The following is an 18,291-nucleotide window of genomic DNA, read 5'->3' as shown; positions in this document are numbered from 1 at the left end:
TCACAACACATGTTTTACATCCTGTGGTCATCGCAGTTTGAGGAATGTTCTCAGGACAGTTTCTTTTGGGGAGTGTGTCCCTAGAACAGTTCTTGTGGCCGGACAACATACCAACATTCTTAACATTCTTTTAGTAAAAAGAAAACACTAATCATCTAATCTTTTAATTATGTAGCGTTGTTTCTTAATCCTATGATTCATTAAAACACATCACAACTCATGATTATACTTAAAACATATGCAGTGGATTGATTCATAACATTTTTATGTGAAAAACACTCTTTGTGTGTGTGTGTGTGTTGATTTAGATAATTTATGGTTCCAACCCCCATTTGCCACAGTAACTATTACTGAGTAAAATAGAAAGCACATGACAAAACACACAGCTTAATAATTTAATGAAAGAAAACACTTATTGATTATATTGATATTAAATCATACTTTTATATGAAAGAGGATATTGGCCGCGACAGTACGAAACGTATGCACCAATCACAATAAAACATGCGCGAAGGAAGACTATAGAACATGTGCGAGGTTGCCATGCATAATAATATTAAGTAAATGTACGACAACGTCAAGCGTCGCTCTGGCGGCTGCTATGGCACGTGCTAAAGCTGAAGCTGCACAGGCAAAAGTTGCCTTTTCGGAGAGAGAGATATTGATAAAGACAGAAAAGGCCCGTCTAGAGGCAACACTTGATGCGCTGGAGAGAGAGAGAGAGGCAGAGGCAGCAATGGCCGAAGCTGCAGTCATGGAGGCGGCCGCTGCAGAATTTGAGGCTACAGATGAATACAAACCGCTGCTACAACCCCTGCAAAGTGCACAACAACGGACTGAGGAGTATGTGAGCAAGCACAGTCATCTTAGTGGTAGCAAATACTCACNAAAGGACTTCACGGTGATTGGTGGAAAGGGAGCAAAAAGCAGAGGAGGAGTCAGAAGATACGAGCGACGTCACATACTTAATAAATATGGGTGTTTTTGAATATTTGGGGTGGTTGGCTTGTGGTGGAGTGAGGAGATTGTCTGACAACCCAAAGCTTTGTTACCTTTTTACATCTGATAATACAACTTCTGTTTAATTTTGGAGAACGTCTCTGTGCAAATTTTTGAGCATGCAGGACTGCCTTTAAAGTCCAACAGTGTCTATGCCACGAACTGCCGTGAGACTGGGTTGATATATATCCCAGTGTTTCCTTTGTCTAGTGTCGATTGTTTTTAATGTTGCGTGTCGTAATTCTGCCTCATCTTGTCATGTCTTTCTTGATCTTGTGGCAGAATCACGGCAGGATCCCTTGTTATGTGTGGAGAGAGTCATTTTTGACCTTTTCGGTCTTCGAGACTCTCTCCGGTCCTTGTCTGTGTTCCCGCCCTTTTGTATCTCTCGTTATTGGTTGTTTATTAGTTCATGCCCCACACCTGTTCCCCTTTGATTTGTCCCTTTATTTAATGCCCCTGTGTTCTCTGTCTTGTGTCGGGTCATTGTACTGTTGCGTGTGTTGAGGTCGTCGGATTCCCCTCCAGGGTTGAGGCTGCCGGTTTCCTGTTCCCGCCGCAGATCCCCTCCCAGCTGGTGCCCAGGCCTGTCGAGTCGACTCTGTTTGTGTGTTGTTTTTGTCCTTGATTGCTGCCCAGCTGCCAGAGAGCGCTGCCCAGTCGCCGACATCCTGTCCTGTAATGTCAACATCCAGGCCTGCCCAGCCGGTGATAGCCGGCCTCCCAGTCAGCCTTCCAGCCGGCGCCATGTCCTGTCCAACCGGCCATCCAGCCGGTGCCATGTCCTATCTAGCCGGCCTTTCAGCCGGTGCCATGTGCTGTCCAGCCGGCCTTCGAGCCGGCGCCATGTCATTGTTTGGACTTTTTTATGTATCATGTTTTTGCCGTGTCTTGTATTGTTATGGTCCTTGTCTGTGTTCCTGCCCTTTTGTATCTCTCGTTATTGTGTGTGTGTGTGTGTGTGTGTGTGTATGTGTATGTGTGTGTAGTTATGTTAAATGTTTAACTTTAGTCTTGTTTAAGTGTGGTTAGTCTAGTCATGTTTTATACCCTTGTGTTTTGTTGTTTTACCCCCGCGTGGGTCTTTGTTTTGTGTTTTTGTAGTTATTATTAAAGTCTGTCTTGTTAACCCCTTACCCGCTGTCTGCACTTGGGTCCTCTGTCCTTGTCTCCGTGTCTCACCCCGAGCACCGTGACAGTTGCGTTGGTATCATTCTTGTTTATTTTTGGATGTTTTTTTTTAATTACCTTGTGGATTATATTAAGTACCAAAACTGCATTTGGATCTGCTCCTTGTCTTCCCTTGCTGCACAGTAACCGCAGTCTTCAGAAATCTTCAGAAGAACTTTAAGATGCTGTGTACCAACCGCAACCAGAAGAATATGCACGGAAAAGAGAAGTTGGACACAAACCGCAGTGCAAACTTTTGTAAAAAAGATATTCACTCCTTTACCTGTCAGAGCACCCAGGAAACCTTCTAACCAAGATCCAGTGGCACCACGATAAAGAACGGACATTGCAGCCAGCAAGAGAGACACTTTAACTTTTCCAAATAATGAGATTTATGATAAAGACAGGCAAATAAACATATACTGTATAGTAAAGGAGAGATAAGAACAATTTCGGGCCAGTCCCAGCAGTTCATAAAATGTGTTGTATTCTCTGTTTTACTTCAGGATGCCACAACACTTTCTCAATATTTACAGCATCTCTGTTGTGTGGTTTTGACTGGCATTGCATCACTGTTTACCATTGCACATACATGCAGAGCAGTTCCTGGTAAACACTATGTTTGCTGATAGCTGCAGGTGAAAGTTCATGGGTGTTTTTTTACAAGAGTAAAGCTAGGTTTTGGCTGTCATTTCTTGAACTGCTCAGATACTGTATATCAGTGAGGATGGAGCTTTTCTTTCTGTTCTTGATCATATGTGTGTGCTGGCAGAATGGCATCGCCTCTCCCATGCCAGTGACATGCCAGGACAATGCTGTGGTGAAGGCAGCTGAGGAGACTTTAGATCAGATAAATGCAGACAGACAGGGGGGTTATATTCTCTCACTGAACCGACTGTATGATTTCAAACAGGATATAAAGGTAAGCTAGTGTTACTAATGTGCATACAGGTCAATGGCAAAAAGATTGATAACATTTTCAACAAATCATTGTCATTCTTAAAATGATATGTAGTATATAAATAAAATGTATATTATTTTAACTTATTAGAAATAATGGCTAGTGTATGTGTGTGTTTTCCCTTCAAATGAAATATCATACTATTTAAATACATTTTACTAATAGGGTTTCATGCTTAGTGAACAAATACAATATTAAAATGTTTAGATTCATGTTATTTTCATTCAAATTTGCTTCTATCAAAAGGAAGAAGGTTTGACGCATTTACAATTGACAATAGATGTGCTGGAAACAAAGTGTCATGTGATCAGCAGGAGGAAATGGAAATCATGTGCTGTTAAGGGTGTGGGTGATCTACCGGTATGAATCTTTCTCATTCGTTCATTAGAGCTTCAATGACCAATGGACAGACATACTGTAGCTTATGTTTATGGTCTATATTTTCTAGTACATGTTTGAATAAATAGTTTGTTGTCTATTTTGTCCACCAGGTTTTTGGAATTTGTGAGGCAACTGTTACCATTGAGACGGCCATCAAAGTTCAGAATTATAATTGCACTATTCAACAAGGTGTGGTGTGATTGAACTTTTAGTTTAGAGGAATGTTCTGGGTTCAGTGCCAGTTAAGCTAAATCGACAGCAGCTGTTTAGTACCACTGAAAATAATTGTTGCATCACCCTTCAAAACCATCCTATTAAACAGTAAACAAGAAAAAACGTCAAGCTCTTACAATCAAAGTCCAAGGGCCAAGTATACTTTTTGGATCTGAAACCAAACATGTGTGTAACAGTGTTTTACAGTTGTTTTATGCCTCAATCATCCTTGTAGATGTTGACATTGCTGGGTAGTTACATGATGTGCCTTTCTGGTGCCCTTGTGCATATAATGAAACTATAGAGTATTACTGATTCGAACGTCATGCCAAACTGCTATTTAGCCAATTAAGCCATCCTGCACATTGTCATGCTGTAACTCTCTCTTGTTGCATGCACAAAGTAGTCAAGTAAATCTGACTAAACACTATGGCCCGGTTTCACAGACAATGTTTAGCTTAAGCCAGGGCTATGCCTTAGTTAAATTAGGATAATTAAGTCAATTTCCTAAAAATGCATTAAAATATAACATTACTGGTGAGCATCTTGAGACAAAAACAATGGGACTGACATATTTAATGATATAATGAGATCAAACATTAATTTTGGTCTGGGACTAGCCTTAAATGGATAGTTCATCCCAAAATTAAAATGCTGTCATCATTTACTCACCCTCAGATTATTCCAAACCTGTATAAATGTCTTTGTTCTGCTAAACAAAAAAGAAGATATTTGGAAGAATGTCAATAACCAAGCAGATCTCATCCCCCCATTGACTGCCATAGTATTTATTTTCCCTACTATGACAGTAAATGGGGATGAGGTCTGTCTGGTTACTGACATTCTTCCAGATATCTTTCTGTGTTCATCACAACAAAGAAATGTATACAGGTTTGGAACAATCTGAGGGTGAGTAAATGATGATTTCATTTTTGGGTAAACTATCCCTTTAAGCCTTGTCTGAACTGGCTGGTAGAGGTTTTTCTTCTCTGCATCCATATCCATACGTTGAGCAGATATTCCAGAGCAAGTGTTATATTCAATGGACCTTGTAAAAAAGTATCTTAATGGCATGCATTTGTTTCAGCTAGGACTGTGCAATTAATCGAAAATTAATCTTAATCGTCCATTTTGGCCTTCAACAATTACAAAAACAAAATAATCGAGGTAAAACGATTATTGTGCTGCATTCCATTTTGCAAGGATCCTCTCTTTTCTTGTGGTATAAGACCACAGCGCACAGCTTTCCTTTATAGTGGTTCAGCTGTGCTATTTCTTTACATTTATTTTTCAGTTGAATTCAGTTTAAAATCCAAGTTTAAAAAAAAATTGCTGTTTGAAAAGTTAGTAATCGTGTTAAATAATCGGGATCTCAATATTGGTCAAAATAATTGTGATTATGATTTTTGTCATAATCGAGCAGCCCTAGTTTCAGCAAAGCTTTGCTAGACTGCAGTCTCTGTACTCTCTTGCCTAATTTTGGCCTTTGTTTTGCACTTTCTTACAATTTCTTCTGTCAATGAACTAAAGAGCTGAATGACAGAATGCAAGAAACACAACAAGACAGATCCAATTGGGCCTAAAAAGACTGAGAAATGTTAAGCATTATGGTTTATGGGCTTAACTGACAGCATGTCACACATTTAATGCCCGTAAATATTCAATGCATCTGGATGTCATTTTACATACTGTTGTAAAAGCAAGATCATGGTGCTTTTAATTTTGTATTGAACCTGGAATATTCTTTTGATAATAGCTGGAATATTTTACCTTTGTTGTAGATTCCTTGTTGTAATTCTAGTTAATTCATTCTTTATTAATTCTTAACTTCTTTTGCATCACCTTTACAGTGGCAGCTACAGCTATTTTACAAACTTGCCCTGATTGTCCAACCGCAGAACGCTTAGAGGATCCCGTTATAGCTGAAACTACAAAGCTGGCTCTACGGAAATTTAACAAAGAGAGCAACATTCCTTTTAACTTTGCTCTTCTTAATATAACAGCGGCCAGCATGCAGGTATGTCAACACCAATCAATCAACTGTTTATGCAACAACACGCATACATGACAGTGAAAACAGCTGACTGTGTGTTTTTGCAGTGGGTTATTGGTCCATCCTACTTTGTGGAGTTCACCATTCAAGAGACGGACTGCAGGAAAAACATTGCTGATACTGACTTCACACAGTGCAAGCTCAAGGACTCTGAGTCAGCTGTAAGCACTTATTGAAAACCAATTAATGTTGAAAACCAATACACTGTATAAAAAACGTTAATGTTAGCGTTTCCGTTAAATCAAATTGGCTTTGCAGGTGATTTGAATTAAAATTAAACTGGCTTTAAAATCTAGTTGTACTTTGTATAAAATCTAGCTAAACCCAATTCCAACGTCATTTTATCAAGTTTGTTTTGTATAATTTCAATTCAAGTGACTTAAAGGGGTCATATGACACGGCTAAAATGAATATTATTGTTCGTTTTAGATGTAATGCAAAAAACGCTGTATTTTCCACATACCGTGCATGTTTGTATCTCCTCTTTGCCCCGCCTCTCTGAAATGCGCAGATTTTTTACAAAGCTCATCGCTCTGAAAAGCAAGGTGTGCTATGATTTCCCAGTTAACCGGTGCATAGTGATTGGTCGAATACTCCAAGCGTGTGACGGAAATGTAATGCCGCTTACCATATTTGGAACATCAGGTTCCAAAGCAATTGTACTGACAGGTACGCCCGTCAAATCAATGCCGGTCTTGGTCAAATCAAACCACGAACTGACGTAGATTTGTGGGGGTGTGGTTACACAAGGCGTTTCAGGCAGGTCTGGATGACCATTCCCTTTTAGATAGAATGCATCTTTTGTTCCGACACTTATTTTTTCAATTTTATGTGTCATTCATGGGCAACTTATAACACCAAAGACACAGAAAAACACGTATTCGCACCATATGACCCCTTTAAATAAAAAATATGAGTTAAATGAGTTAAATTATATATAGGCCTATATATGAAGAGTTTGGTTCCAAAATGAGATAACATGATTTTTTTGATTGTGCATTCCAATTAATATCAATCAAACTGCAGTTGGTTTGTTTTGATTTAAGCTATAATAACAAAAAAATACAGCTAACTAACACAATAAAACACAATAAAAACATGATAACATGATTTTAGATTTTTTTTAAACGGATATCTCATTTTGGAACCAAACTCTTCCTATATATATATATAATATATATATTATATATATATATTACATTACATTCAGTCATTTTGTCACGAAGTCGCGCGGAGAACCCAGATGCAGGCACGGGAAGGGTTAACACGGGAAGTTTAATAATTAACAAAACAAACAAACACCCGCGATGGGGAAAACAAGAAAACTATATAATACAGCAGACAGGACAAATATAAACTAAGGCTGGATTAACAAACTCTATACAAACGCTAAGAAACAAACTTACAGAACTCGGCTAGACTTGGGCTTTCATAGCACAGACACTGGAAAGACAGGAACAGGTATACCACATGCACAATCCACGAGCAACAAGACAAAGAAACATGAGGGTTATATAGGGAGAGACAAACGAGGGATAATGACACAGGGCAGGTGTGGGTAATCAAACACTCAGGGAAATAACAAGGAAACGAGAGGAGCGGGGCCAATGACGAGACACGAGAAAACACATGAGAAGTAAAAACAAACAACTCATGGTTTTCTCACATAAAACTAAGGACTCTGCCCCGATCCCACACGACTAGAATTTCATAAACAAGACGGTGGGACCGTGACAGAGCCCCCCCCTTAATGAACACCTCCAGGTGTTCACCAAGGGGTGACTAACAAGACCTGACAGACTGGACCAAAGACAAAAACCAGACAAACATGGTGAACAAGACAAGGGGCAGACAGGACAACAAGACCACAGGATTGGGGTGGGAAATAAAAATAACAAACATGGGAGGGGGGGTGGGGCAAAACAAGAGTTCATGGGGGGTAAATAAAAAGGGTTGGGGGGAATAGTCCCAGTTCCCGGCTGCGCTCGAGGGCGCGGAGTCCTGGGGGACTTAGGAGTAGTCCTTGGGGGAACAGTCTTTGACCCTGGGAGTCTCCCAGGGACCGGCTGGAAGACCGGCTGGAAGGCCGGCTGGACAGGGCTTGACGCCGGCTGGAAGGCCGGCTGGACAGGGCTTGACGCCGGCTGGATCGCCGGCTGGGACGCCGGCTGGATCGCCGGCTGGGACGCCGGCTGGATCCCCGGCTGGGACGCCGGCTGGATCCCCGGCTGGGACGCCGGCTGGATCCCCGGCTGGGACGCCGGCTGGATCACCGGCTGGGACACAGGACTGGACATCGGGCTGGACGCCGACTGGATGCCGACTGGATTACCGGACTGGACACCGGCTGCTGCACCGGCAGGGAGGGAAGTCCGCGCTGCCCGCCACTGCCTCTTTCTATTCAGCCGAGCCACCCGCCTGGAGGTCGGCTGAAGAAAAGAGGCAAATGGCACGGCTGGCTCTGGCTGAGACCCTTCGGAGGAGGACTCCCAGGATGCTCGCCTCCCCCGCTTGCCAACGAGGCTGGTGGATGGTGGAGAGGCTGCCGAGAGTGGGAAGGATGGAGTGGCGGTGCCCACAACCCCAGTCCGTTGATCCAGCCGGCGTCCAGTCTGGTGATCCAGCCGGCGTCCAGTCCGGTGATCCAGCCGGCGTCCAGTCCGGTGATCCAGCCGGCGTCCAGTCCGGTGATCCAGCCGGCGTTCGGTCCGGTGGTCTAGCCGGCGTCCGGTCCGGTGGTCTATCCGGCGTCCGGTCCGGTGGTCTAGCCGGCGTCCGGTCCGGTGGTTCAGCCGGCATCCAGTCCGGTGCAGCCGGCGTCCAGTCCGGTGCAGCCGGCGTTCAGTCCGGTGCAGCCGGCGTTCAGTCCGGTGTTCCAGCCGGCCTTCCAGCCGGCGTCAAACCCTGTCCAGCCGGCCTTCCAGCCGGCGTCAAGCCCTGCCCAGCCGGCCTTCCAGCCGGCCTTCCAGTCAGCCTTCCAGCCGGCCCCTAGTCTGGCAGCCAATCCGGCCCTGGGGAGACCCCCAGGGTCAAGGACTGTTCCCCCCAGGACTCCTCCTAAGTCCCCATGGACTACGCACCCTCAGGTGCAGCCGGGGACTGGGACTTCTCTCCACCCCCATGGACTGCCCCCTATGGGCTCTGGTTTGGCCCCTCCCCATGTTTGTTGTTTTTATTGTCTCACCCTAGACCCTTTGTTATTTTGTCTTGTCTCCCACTTATTCTGTTCTCCATGTTTTGTCTGTTCTTGTCTTTGTCTCAGTCTTCCTTGTCTTGTCCGTCTACCCCTTGGTGAGCACCTGGAGGTGCTCATTAAAGGGGGGGCTTCTGTCATGGCTCTGCTTCCTTTAGTCATGTTTTTCTTGGTCCTGTAGCAGAGCCATGACAAAGCCTTAGGTTATATGTGAGAAAGCCATGAGATGTTTGTTTTTTGACATCTCATGTGTTTTCTCATGTCTTGTCATCAGCCCCGCCCCTCTCGTTTCTTGTATTGCTTTCCTATTATGTCTAATGTCCCACACCTGCCGTCGTTCGTTATCTCTCGTTTGTCTTTCCTTTAAATACCCTCTTGTATCTTTGTCTTGTGCTCGTGTATTGCGTGTACGTTGTATGTACTGTGCTATGGTCCTCGAGTTTCTGTGAGTTTCTGTGAGTTTTTGTGTTCTACCCTGTCATGCTGTTTGTTAAGACATTGTGTCGTTGCTTTATAGTTAGTTTATTTTGTTCCTGTCCTGACAAAATTTGTCAAATAAAGTTTTTGTCAAATCAAGTTTTTTGTCAAATAAAGTTTTTGTTAACCCCTTTATTGCCTGCCTGCGCTTGGGTTCTTCTCTCCACGCTCCAACGTGACACATTTAGCAGACGCTTTTATCCAAAGCGACTTACAAATTAGGTAAACAATGGAAGCAATTGGAACAATTTATATATATATATACTAGGGCTGTGTATTGGCAAGTGCCTCCCGATACGATACATATCATGATAGATGGGTCACGATACAATATATTGCTATGTATTTCGATACGATACACATTTGCGATATACTGCAATACTTTAAATAGAAAATGTAAAAAGTAGAGCTAGAAATACAACATGCCGTGCACCACCGGGGGTTTTCTGTAAGGATAAGTGTAAAAACATCCCTTACCTCTGCAGAGTGGCCATGATGTGCGATGCATGGACCTTTAGATCAGAGGTTTGGGTTCTCAAACTGTGAATTGAGCCCCTCAAGTGAGTAGCACAGGGGAATAAGGTGGCTCACGCAAGTCACTTGGCTGTTGTGGTGCATTACAGTTAAAACAATGAACATGGGCAGTTTAAACTCCTGCTTCATCCGTGCTGTAAATGCGCTGGTGTCACATCCGTGAAAGCACAATAAATGTCATTGTTACTTTTCTTAAACTTTTTGTCTAATGCACTGCAGTAGCCAAGTGACTTGTGTCATGACTTGCGAAGCCTACAAACAGCATTATTTTATATAACTCATTACTCTCTGACTTATTTTGAAAACCAAAGCACACCCACACATCAGCTCTGAGAGCTCCAAGCGTTCTTATATTTTTCACCATGCTCGCTTCCACTTAATTTTGGCCGTATGTCTATGACATGATTTAAAAAATATATATCGATAGTAGAGGTATCACTATCGATACACTATCGGGAAAAAAAATATTGCGATAGTTACATTATTTTTACATAGTTACATATTTTTGCACAGCCCTAATATATATATATATATAAAGGGAACAGTAGCTGCCAGATATTGTGGAGTCTTTGCCATGCCGCACTTTAGGCAGACACAGATAAATTGTAATATACAATATTTATTTGTCAGGAGTGAAAGTGTAAATTTAGTGCCAGGGTGACCAGAGCGACTTGAGAAGAATTTGACAGAGAGTGAATGGAATGTGAACTGTAGTTATGCGCGGGTCGGGGTCTTTTCCAACCCGCAGGTCCCGCTTTAATGAAATTACTTGGCCCACCCCGCACCACTGTATCTATTTTTACAACCCGCCCCGCACCTGCGACCATTATATAGACATACAAACCATTGTTATGTAAATGAAACAGGCTTTACGTTGCTATGTAGGCCTACATATTGTAACCTTATTAAAGAACCTAATAAAATATGAAAATATATATTCCCAAATATTTAATATAGGGTATAGGGAATTGCACGCAACATACATGTTTTTTTGTGTAATTTTGTATTTAATGACACGCCACCAACTTGCCCCGCCAATAAAGTGACAATTTCTTTGCCCGCACTAACCCGACCCGACACTAGCATCACTAGTGAGCTGGCCTGGCTGGGCACTTCATTGGATCAAGGTCCAAGGAGGCTAAATTTGTTAATCCATGGGCCCATTAGATTTGACCAAGTTTTAGGGACAGAGGAACAATAGGTTGGAAGAGAGGGAAGCATGGATACTTGACAGAGCATCTGCTTCTGTGTTCTTAGACTCTAGATAATAGATGTAAAATAGCACCTGCTGAATTATGGAGTTTATCAATCCTAGTGAGGACTGAGGTGTTTAGCTTCCTGCAGTGATTTCAGATTGTGGTGGTCTGTGATAGTCAGTACATTTGTTTTTCTCTTAAAGCACAAGGGGTTTTGCGCTGGTTCACACATCACTGCTGATGATGGACTGGAGGTCAGTGTTCCTGTCGAGGTCAAATGTGAAATCTATCAACCAGCGGTAAGTGATTTTCAACTAAAGACAATGGTTTTATTAGCATATAACTCATAACTCTTTCTTTTTTTTTGCAAGACAATAGCTCAGCTGTTTTGGAGCTTAAAAATAGTCAATATTGTTATTATCTGCTGTTTTGAAGGGATAATACTGTCTGTACTGTTGTGAATCTGTCAGTTGTACATAGTAATCACATTTTTTGGTACTCTAGTCTACACAACAAGGAACTTCTGAACCTTTTGGATCAATACATGTCCACTCCCCTCCACCCACTCAAACTCCCCCGAGAGCCAGGCCAGTGGCCAGCAACTGTCCTGAACCAAGACGACACCATCTTGTATTGAAAGAGCTACATCTCTGAATAATAAAAAAATCACGTGCATCCATATGGTCAAATCTAAAGTTCCATTTTTAGGCCTAGAGTAGTTCATGCTCTTTGTGTTACCACTTTCAGATTCAGGTTTTTACTGTACACAATTTTTTGTTTATTCACAGTAACAAAACTAGTTTAATTTTTATCAGGTTTTATTATTGGGTGAGATTCCCCCATTACTTATTGAAATGGCTTCATTTTTCACCCCAAACACCACATTTGAATTTGAATTAATGGAACATAATAGATATGATTAGATATTCAAAATATGATTGTTTTTAAAATGTGGTATTAAATACCATGAATTAGTTGGCAATAAAATAATTATTTTGACAAATGGCTGGTATCTTTAGGAATTAAATGAATATATAAATATATGAATACAGTCTTTTATGGATCATGCTGTGTTGTAAAACCCATGTACTATTCACGTTTTATACAAACTTGTATGCTTATAAACCACATATTCAATGCACCAACACACAAAGACACAGTTCGGTTTCCATGTTTTTATGGGGTCTTTCCATAATTTTTTTATATTGTACAAACTGTATATTGTATCCCGTAACCCTCATCCTACCCCTAAACCTAACCATCAAACAAACCTTTATGCATTTTTACATTTACGCTCCTGTCTGTCAAAGCCAGACTTGGTGCAATTGGATTCTTCTGCAGAGGTCAGGTACGGATGCACTTCCCATATCTTGGATATGTGGATCTTGAACACAAGATGATGAAAGAGAACACTTTAATGATCGTAAACAGAAGGTTGTAACATTAAGATTTATTTTTACATTTAGACACGACAATGAACAAAGGAACAAGCTGAGTATATAAAGTGTCCAGGTGATGAGGGGAATGCTGGCAGGTGTAGTGATGACAGATGAGGTACAAGTGAAGGAGCATGGAAGATTGTGGGAAGTGTAGTCCGTGGGGCAACAGGCAAAGATGAACACGTTAAGTAGACAGGGGCAGACAGGACTGTGACAATCTTGTTGAGTTCTTACAATTAATATCTGGAAATAAAAATAACACTGAAACATTTTTTAAATTATTTCATTGTACTTTTCAAGATGTATAACACTTTACTTTGCCTGCTTATTTGTCTACACAGCTTTAATGACAAACAAGTGTTTATATAAAAGAGGAAAGGTTTTTTTTGTAGTCCTTTGTAGTTTTTCCAGTTAATTAGTTTCTCCAGGTGTTTTCTTTGTTTCCTTTATTACCCCTTGAAACCCTGGTGTTTCCTGTGTCTGGTGTTGGTCTTTGTTTAATGCTTCGTTTAGTGTCTGTCTTTTGTTTTATGCTTCGTCTAATGTCTGGATTACCTTGGTTTGTGTTTTTCCTGTATGATTTTCATTAAACGTTTTACTGCACCAGTACAGAGCCTGCTCGCAAGATGGCCGCCAGCCCAGAGCCTCCAGTCATCTGGCTGCCACACCGGTGGTCCCTAGTCCAGTTGTCCTGGAGGCGTCTGTTCCTGAGGTCCTGTCCCTGGAGTCAGATCTACCGGTTGTGGTTAGAGCCTTGTGGTGTGTCTGGGCTGTGTATTGCTCTCCTGCTCCAGAGGTCGCTGACAAGCTGAACGCCCTGGACTCTTCCATGCCAAGTGCCTCAGATAAGATGGCCGCTCTGACTTCTTCTGCCACATCCAGGCTTCCAGCTCTCCCTGCTCCTCCATGTAGTCCCACCTATACGTCTGTCTTGCCCACCCAATGAGAATAAAAAAATAACACCAAAAATTGCAGTATTTTTCCGTTGGCTGGAAGCAACGCAACTCTTCACTCACAGAGCGACTTTAGTTTGTAACAGAGAAGCATGCTACATGCTATGGTGGAAGCAAAATACTGTGGAAAGGAATTTTAGGCACACTGCACGCTTGCTTTGAGTTTATTATAAACAGCATGTAAAAGTAATTGTGCAGTAAAGTCTGATTCATTTATTATAATGGGAGTTTTTGCGGTCTTATTTTGTGCCGTTAACAAACAGCTAGTATTTGCTTGCAATAGGCTAGATTTTAACCTGTTGACCATCAGTAATGACTGAAAGCTCCATCTTCCGAAGCTCCCGCTAAATAAATAAATCTGTCTCCCTCCATCTCAAACACCCCAATTCATGCTGCAGGTGGTAGCAAAAAACTGTGCAAAATTGTTTAGTTTACGCGCGCTGAGCGTTCCCGTACCTCATAAACAACAGCAGATATGATATAAAGTTCATTGTGCAGTGTAATTAGATTCATTCATTAAAACGGGAGTTTTTTGCGAAATTAAACAGAAGTCAGGGATCGTTCAGTGATGGGGATTGTTCTTAGCCCACTTTATAGGCTTCTATTTATGTCCAGTTTACATAACCGCTTTATTAATGAGTAAAACATCAGTAAAACCAAACGCACACAATTACTATATAAAAGGCAATAATCAACAATAATTATTTTTGTTTTAATCTCTCAGTCTTCTGTAATGAATGCGTGTTTTTTATATTTATAACATCATAAATCATTTAAATCCTGCATGTATTGCAGTCATATATTGCAGTGTTTGTTGAATTCCAACAAAAGCAAACCTTAAGAGTGACAGTCAGCAACAAAAAAATCAGAGTTTTGTGATGCTTAAAACTAAATATGAACTTATTTAATTTTTTTTGCGTCTTTTCTGTTGTTTTGACCCGTTTTTTTCTCCAGTTCATCTTCTGCAAAAAAATGAAACATTTTTATATGAAATTTGGGAGAAATGTTGTCAGAAGTTCACAGAAATAAACAAAAATGATAATTTTACCAAAACACATTCTTAAAAAAACATTTAAAAATGGTCTCTTAATTTTTATTTGCGGCTATATACTGTGTGTGGTAAATGCCCACCCAGGATATCTGCTAGCCCACCCTTTTGCACCTGCCAGAAACCGGGCCTGCCGCCACGCCCAGGTTTCCAGCCCTGCCTGCCAGGCCCAGGTTTCCAGCACTAACTGCCATGCCCAGGTTTGCTGCTCTGCCGGCTCCGCCTCCAGCTCCGCCCTGGAGTCCACCAGGTCTGCCGCTGCACCACGGCCCATGTCCGCCTCTGCACCAGGGTGCTAGCCCTCTTCCCCTACACCTGCCTGGCCCTCCATCCCTCCCCCTGTTCCGCCTCCACTTCACCACCCTCCTGGACCATTGTGAGCGTCTGGAAGCCGCTCTTAGGGGGGGGGGTGGCTCTGTCACGATCCCAGTCTGTGTTCCCCTGTTATTTTGGACTTTTATGTTATGTCCTGTTGCGTGCCATGTTTGTAGTCCTTTGTAGTTTTTCTTGTTAATTAATTTCCCCAGGTGTTTCTTGTTTCCTTTGTTACACCAGTGTATTTAAATCCTAGTGTTTCCTTTGTGTATGTCTTTGTTTTATGCTTCGTTTAGTGTCTGGATTACCTTGGTTTGTTTTTGTCCTGTATGCTTTTCATATGGTTTACTGCACGTGGATCCGCTTCCTGCCTAGTTACTCTCTGTTACAGTCTGAAGCTCTTATAGTTAACTGAAATTAAAACTCAATGTAAAATTAAAACCATAAAACATTTTTATAGCTTTAAATGAACTGATAAAAGTGATAAAAAACAAAAAACATTACAGTTCACTGTCTAAAAGCTGGTTGCAGTGTTCAGTTATATTTATATCTTTAATATATTTTTATTTAAATGCCTTCTTAATAGTTTTTGTTAGTGTGCAGTATACCCTTGATGAAAAGACAATAAATTATATTATTGTGTGAGACTTGTAGCCAGCTAATCTATTTTATATAAGTTCATTTTATTAATATATTGTAATTAAGTTTATCTAATTTCTCTAATAGTATGAATTACTTTAATTTCTTATAAAATGTCAATAAAAACATTCATCTGAAAGGAGGGGGCCAAAAATTCTGTCTAGCTCGCAACATAATAGTAGGAATTAATTTAATTTCTTATAAAATGAAGGGAGGGGGCCAAAAAGTCTAGCTCAAATTCTAGCTAAAAAATTCTAGCTCACAACGGTTCATAGCACCTGTTGAATATTGAGAATTGTCCAGCAGGGGGTGGTAACCCACAGTGTATGGGTTTGTGCACTATTAAAAGCCTGTGAATAAGAGCATTGTGTGTGCGCTATTGTAGGACAGAAATACAGTGCTGCAGGGATGACGTATTCTTGTAGGCCAACCTGGAAGTTAAGGCCAGACTGGTTCCCTCATCCAAAAGCCTATGGAATTTTCCCATAGACTTACAGAATATTGCAAAAACATAAGCTCTGTGATCAACAAAAGTTTATGACGCATAATTAATGCAACAATTATTAATTTCTGAAGCATAAATATAATCGCCAGAAGTAAAAAGGTAACACGAGGCTATACAGACTACGGACCATGGTGGTCGCTTGATATTAATGCCACTCACCACCACCAAGCCTCTGACAGCTATTTTTTTAGTATTCCTTGATGAGTAATTACGCTGTGAATAAATCTACATCCTCATTTTTAGAGATTTGTGTCCATGTAGCATTATTTGTGAGATTTTTATAAGGGATGACGTTTAATGTTTCCTGCCAAAGTATGTACTGTAGTCACTTTTAGCAACTTGTTTCAACCACCACTTTAAAGGTATGAGTAAGCTTAAAGTCCCCCTGTGGTGAAAATCAAGTTTTGAATGTTGTTTAAATGTCTATGTGGTGTTTTTAATATGCTTTAAGATAAACCATGTGCAAAAAAAATCATGAGCTGCTTATAACTAGTGTAACTCCCAAAGCCTGTTCTCCCCTTTGCCACGATCCCTACCACTGCCTTGTGCCTCAGCCTTGCTTCTACCGCCTCCAGCTCCCTAATGGCACACCATTTCCTGCCAGTGCGGATTTCAATGCCGGCCGCTGAGACTTTTTGGTCTTTTGAGTCTTGGTACTGCATTGCCTCTCTAGTACCGGACACCTTGAACTCTTCCATGATCTATTTTAATGTACAGAGCTGCGCTGTTAATACTGCGTGGCAATCCAAGCCACCTACGAAGGTATCCGCTGATCTTCCTTTCCATTGGCTCTACTTATGTGACAGGCACACCATACACCAGCAGGGGCCAGAGAATGCAGGGCAGGAGGATATGTTGGTAAATCCAGTACTTGAATTTTCCTGGCAGCACTGACTTGTCCACACTCTCCGCTGAGCCAGCTCTCTTACTACTTAATGGATGACTTGACAGCTGCCATGTCTCTAAGGCTCTGGTCTGTCATGAGCGAGAACGAACTCAAGTGCGGGGGGAAAACAAACAAGCCTTTATTCAGCCAGAGAACACAGATTAAGCAATCAATGAGCAAATACTCCAGTCGATGCAACGTCGGGTGAACCTCCTCGCCGCGGGCGTGGAGAAGCCGGCAGGAGAGTAGAGCCATGAGGTCGTAGCTTGTGAGCCGGACCGGTCTGCAGCCGCCAGNTGTAAATAATTCCAAGGTAATATTCTGATATCCACAAAATATGAGAATATTCTTCTTCAGATTAATGTCTCATTAATAGGCTTTAAGATAATAATTTCTGTAATACTCAACTGTATTCTTAATTGTTTTTGTGTTAACCATGACACACTGATTATGTTTTACAAATTATTTGTCACTTATTATTTGCTATTTTACAGACTCTGCCATTGTGTCTAACTGTACTGAAGTGTGCGGAGAAGGCTTTCATGGCAAGTCTTGCTCCAAAATATGCCTCGTCACAGTCTATCCAGCTGGCGACCGCAACAAAGGCAAGAAAATGTATGCAATGCTGGATGACCAGAGTAACAGGTCCTTAGCTCGAACCAAGTTCTTTGACATGTTCAAAATAAACAGCCCTACATTACCATACACACTGAGAACTTGCTCTGGGATGGGTGAAACAGCTGGCCGCCGAGCTACAGGATATGTCATAGAATCTGCAGATGGTGCCACTAATTTCTCTCTGCCCACGCTTTTGGAATGCAACTTGATTCCCAACAATAGGGATGAAATTCCCACCCCAGCAGCCGCGCATGGCCACCGCCACCTTAGAAGTATAGCTCATGAGATTCCTCCTCTCGATCCATCCGCGCACATCCTGCTGTTGCTGGGAAGAGACATAGTAAGGGTACATAAGGTACGCAGACAGATCAGTGGTCCCCATGATGCAGCATACGCCCAGAAGTTGGATTAGGATGGGTTATTATAGGTGATGTGTGCTTGGGTAGCACCCACAAGCCCTCAGAGGTCACTGTAATGAAAACATATGTTCTCGAGAACGGCAGGCCAAGCCACTTCCCTCCATGCGAGAGCCATCTGTCTGTCAAAGAGAAATCTGTCCTTCCCAATCAACGACATCCTTTCCCTCACACCTCAAAGGAAAATTCCCTTAGCACAACCATTGGAGGCATGCGAAGTCTTCCACCAAACCAAAAATGACAACAAGCTTGCACCATCAATGGAGGATCTCTTATTCCTCAAGACAATGGAGAA

At 41.9% G+C, this 18,291-nt stretch overlaps 1 protein-coding gene across 1 annotated transcript; it reads left to right on the top strand.

Annotated features, from left to right (window-relative positions):
• Positions 1-2,781: 2,781 nt before the first annotated feature.
• Positions 2,782-17,251, top strand: si:ch211-284e20.8 (uncharacterized protein LOC563738 homolog). Its single transcript, XM_057356446.1, has 7 exons — positions 2,782-3,091; positions 3,377-3,490; positions 3,622-3,700; positions 5,575-5,741; positions 5,825-5,938; positions 11,381-11,476; positions 11,682-17,251. Exons 1-7 carry the CDS (start codon positions 2,897-2,899, stop codon positions 11,829-11,831), a joined length of 915 nt encoding a protein of 304 aa, XP_057212429.1. The 5' UTR covers positions 2,782-2,896; the 3' UTR covers positions 11,832-17,251.
• Positions 17,252-18,291: the final 1,040 nt, after the last annotated feature.

This window comes from Triplophysa rosa, linkage group LG17 (assembly GCF_024868665.1).
Source record: "Triplophysa rosa linkage group LG17, Trosa_1v2, whole genome shotgun sequence".
In the NCBI taxonomy this organism is placed as follows: domain Eukaryota; kingdom Metazoa; phylum Chordata; class Actinopteri; order Cypriniformes; family Nemacheilidae; genus Triplophysa; species Triplophysa rosa.
The sequence above is the reverse complement of the archived record's forward strand: the minus strand, read 5'-3'. Positions and strand labels throughout refer to the sequence as shown.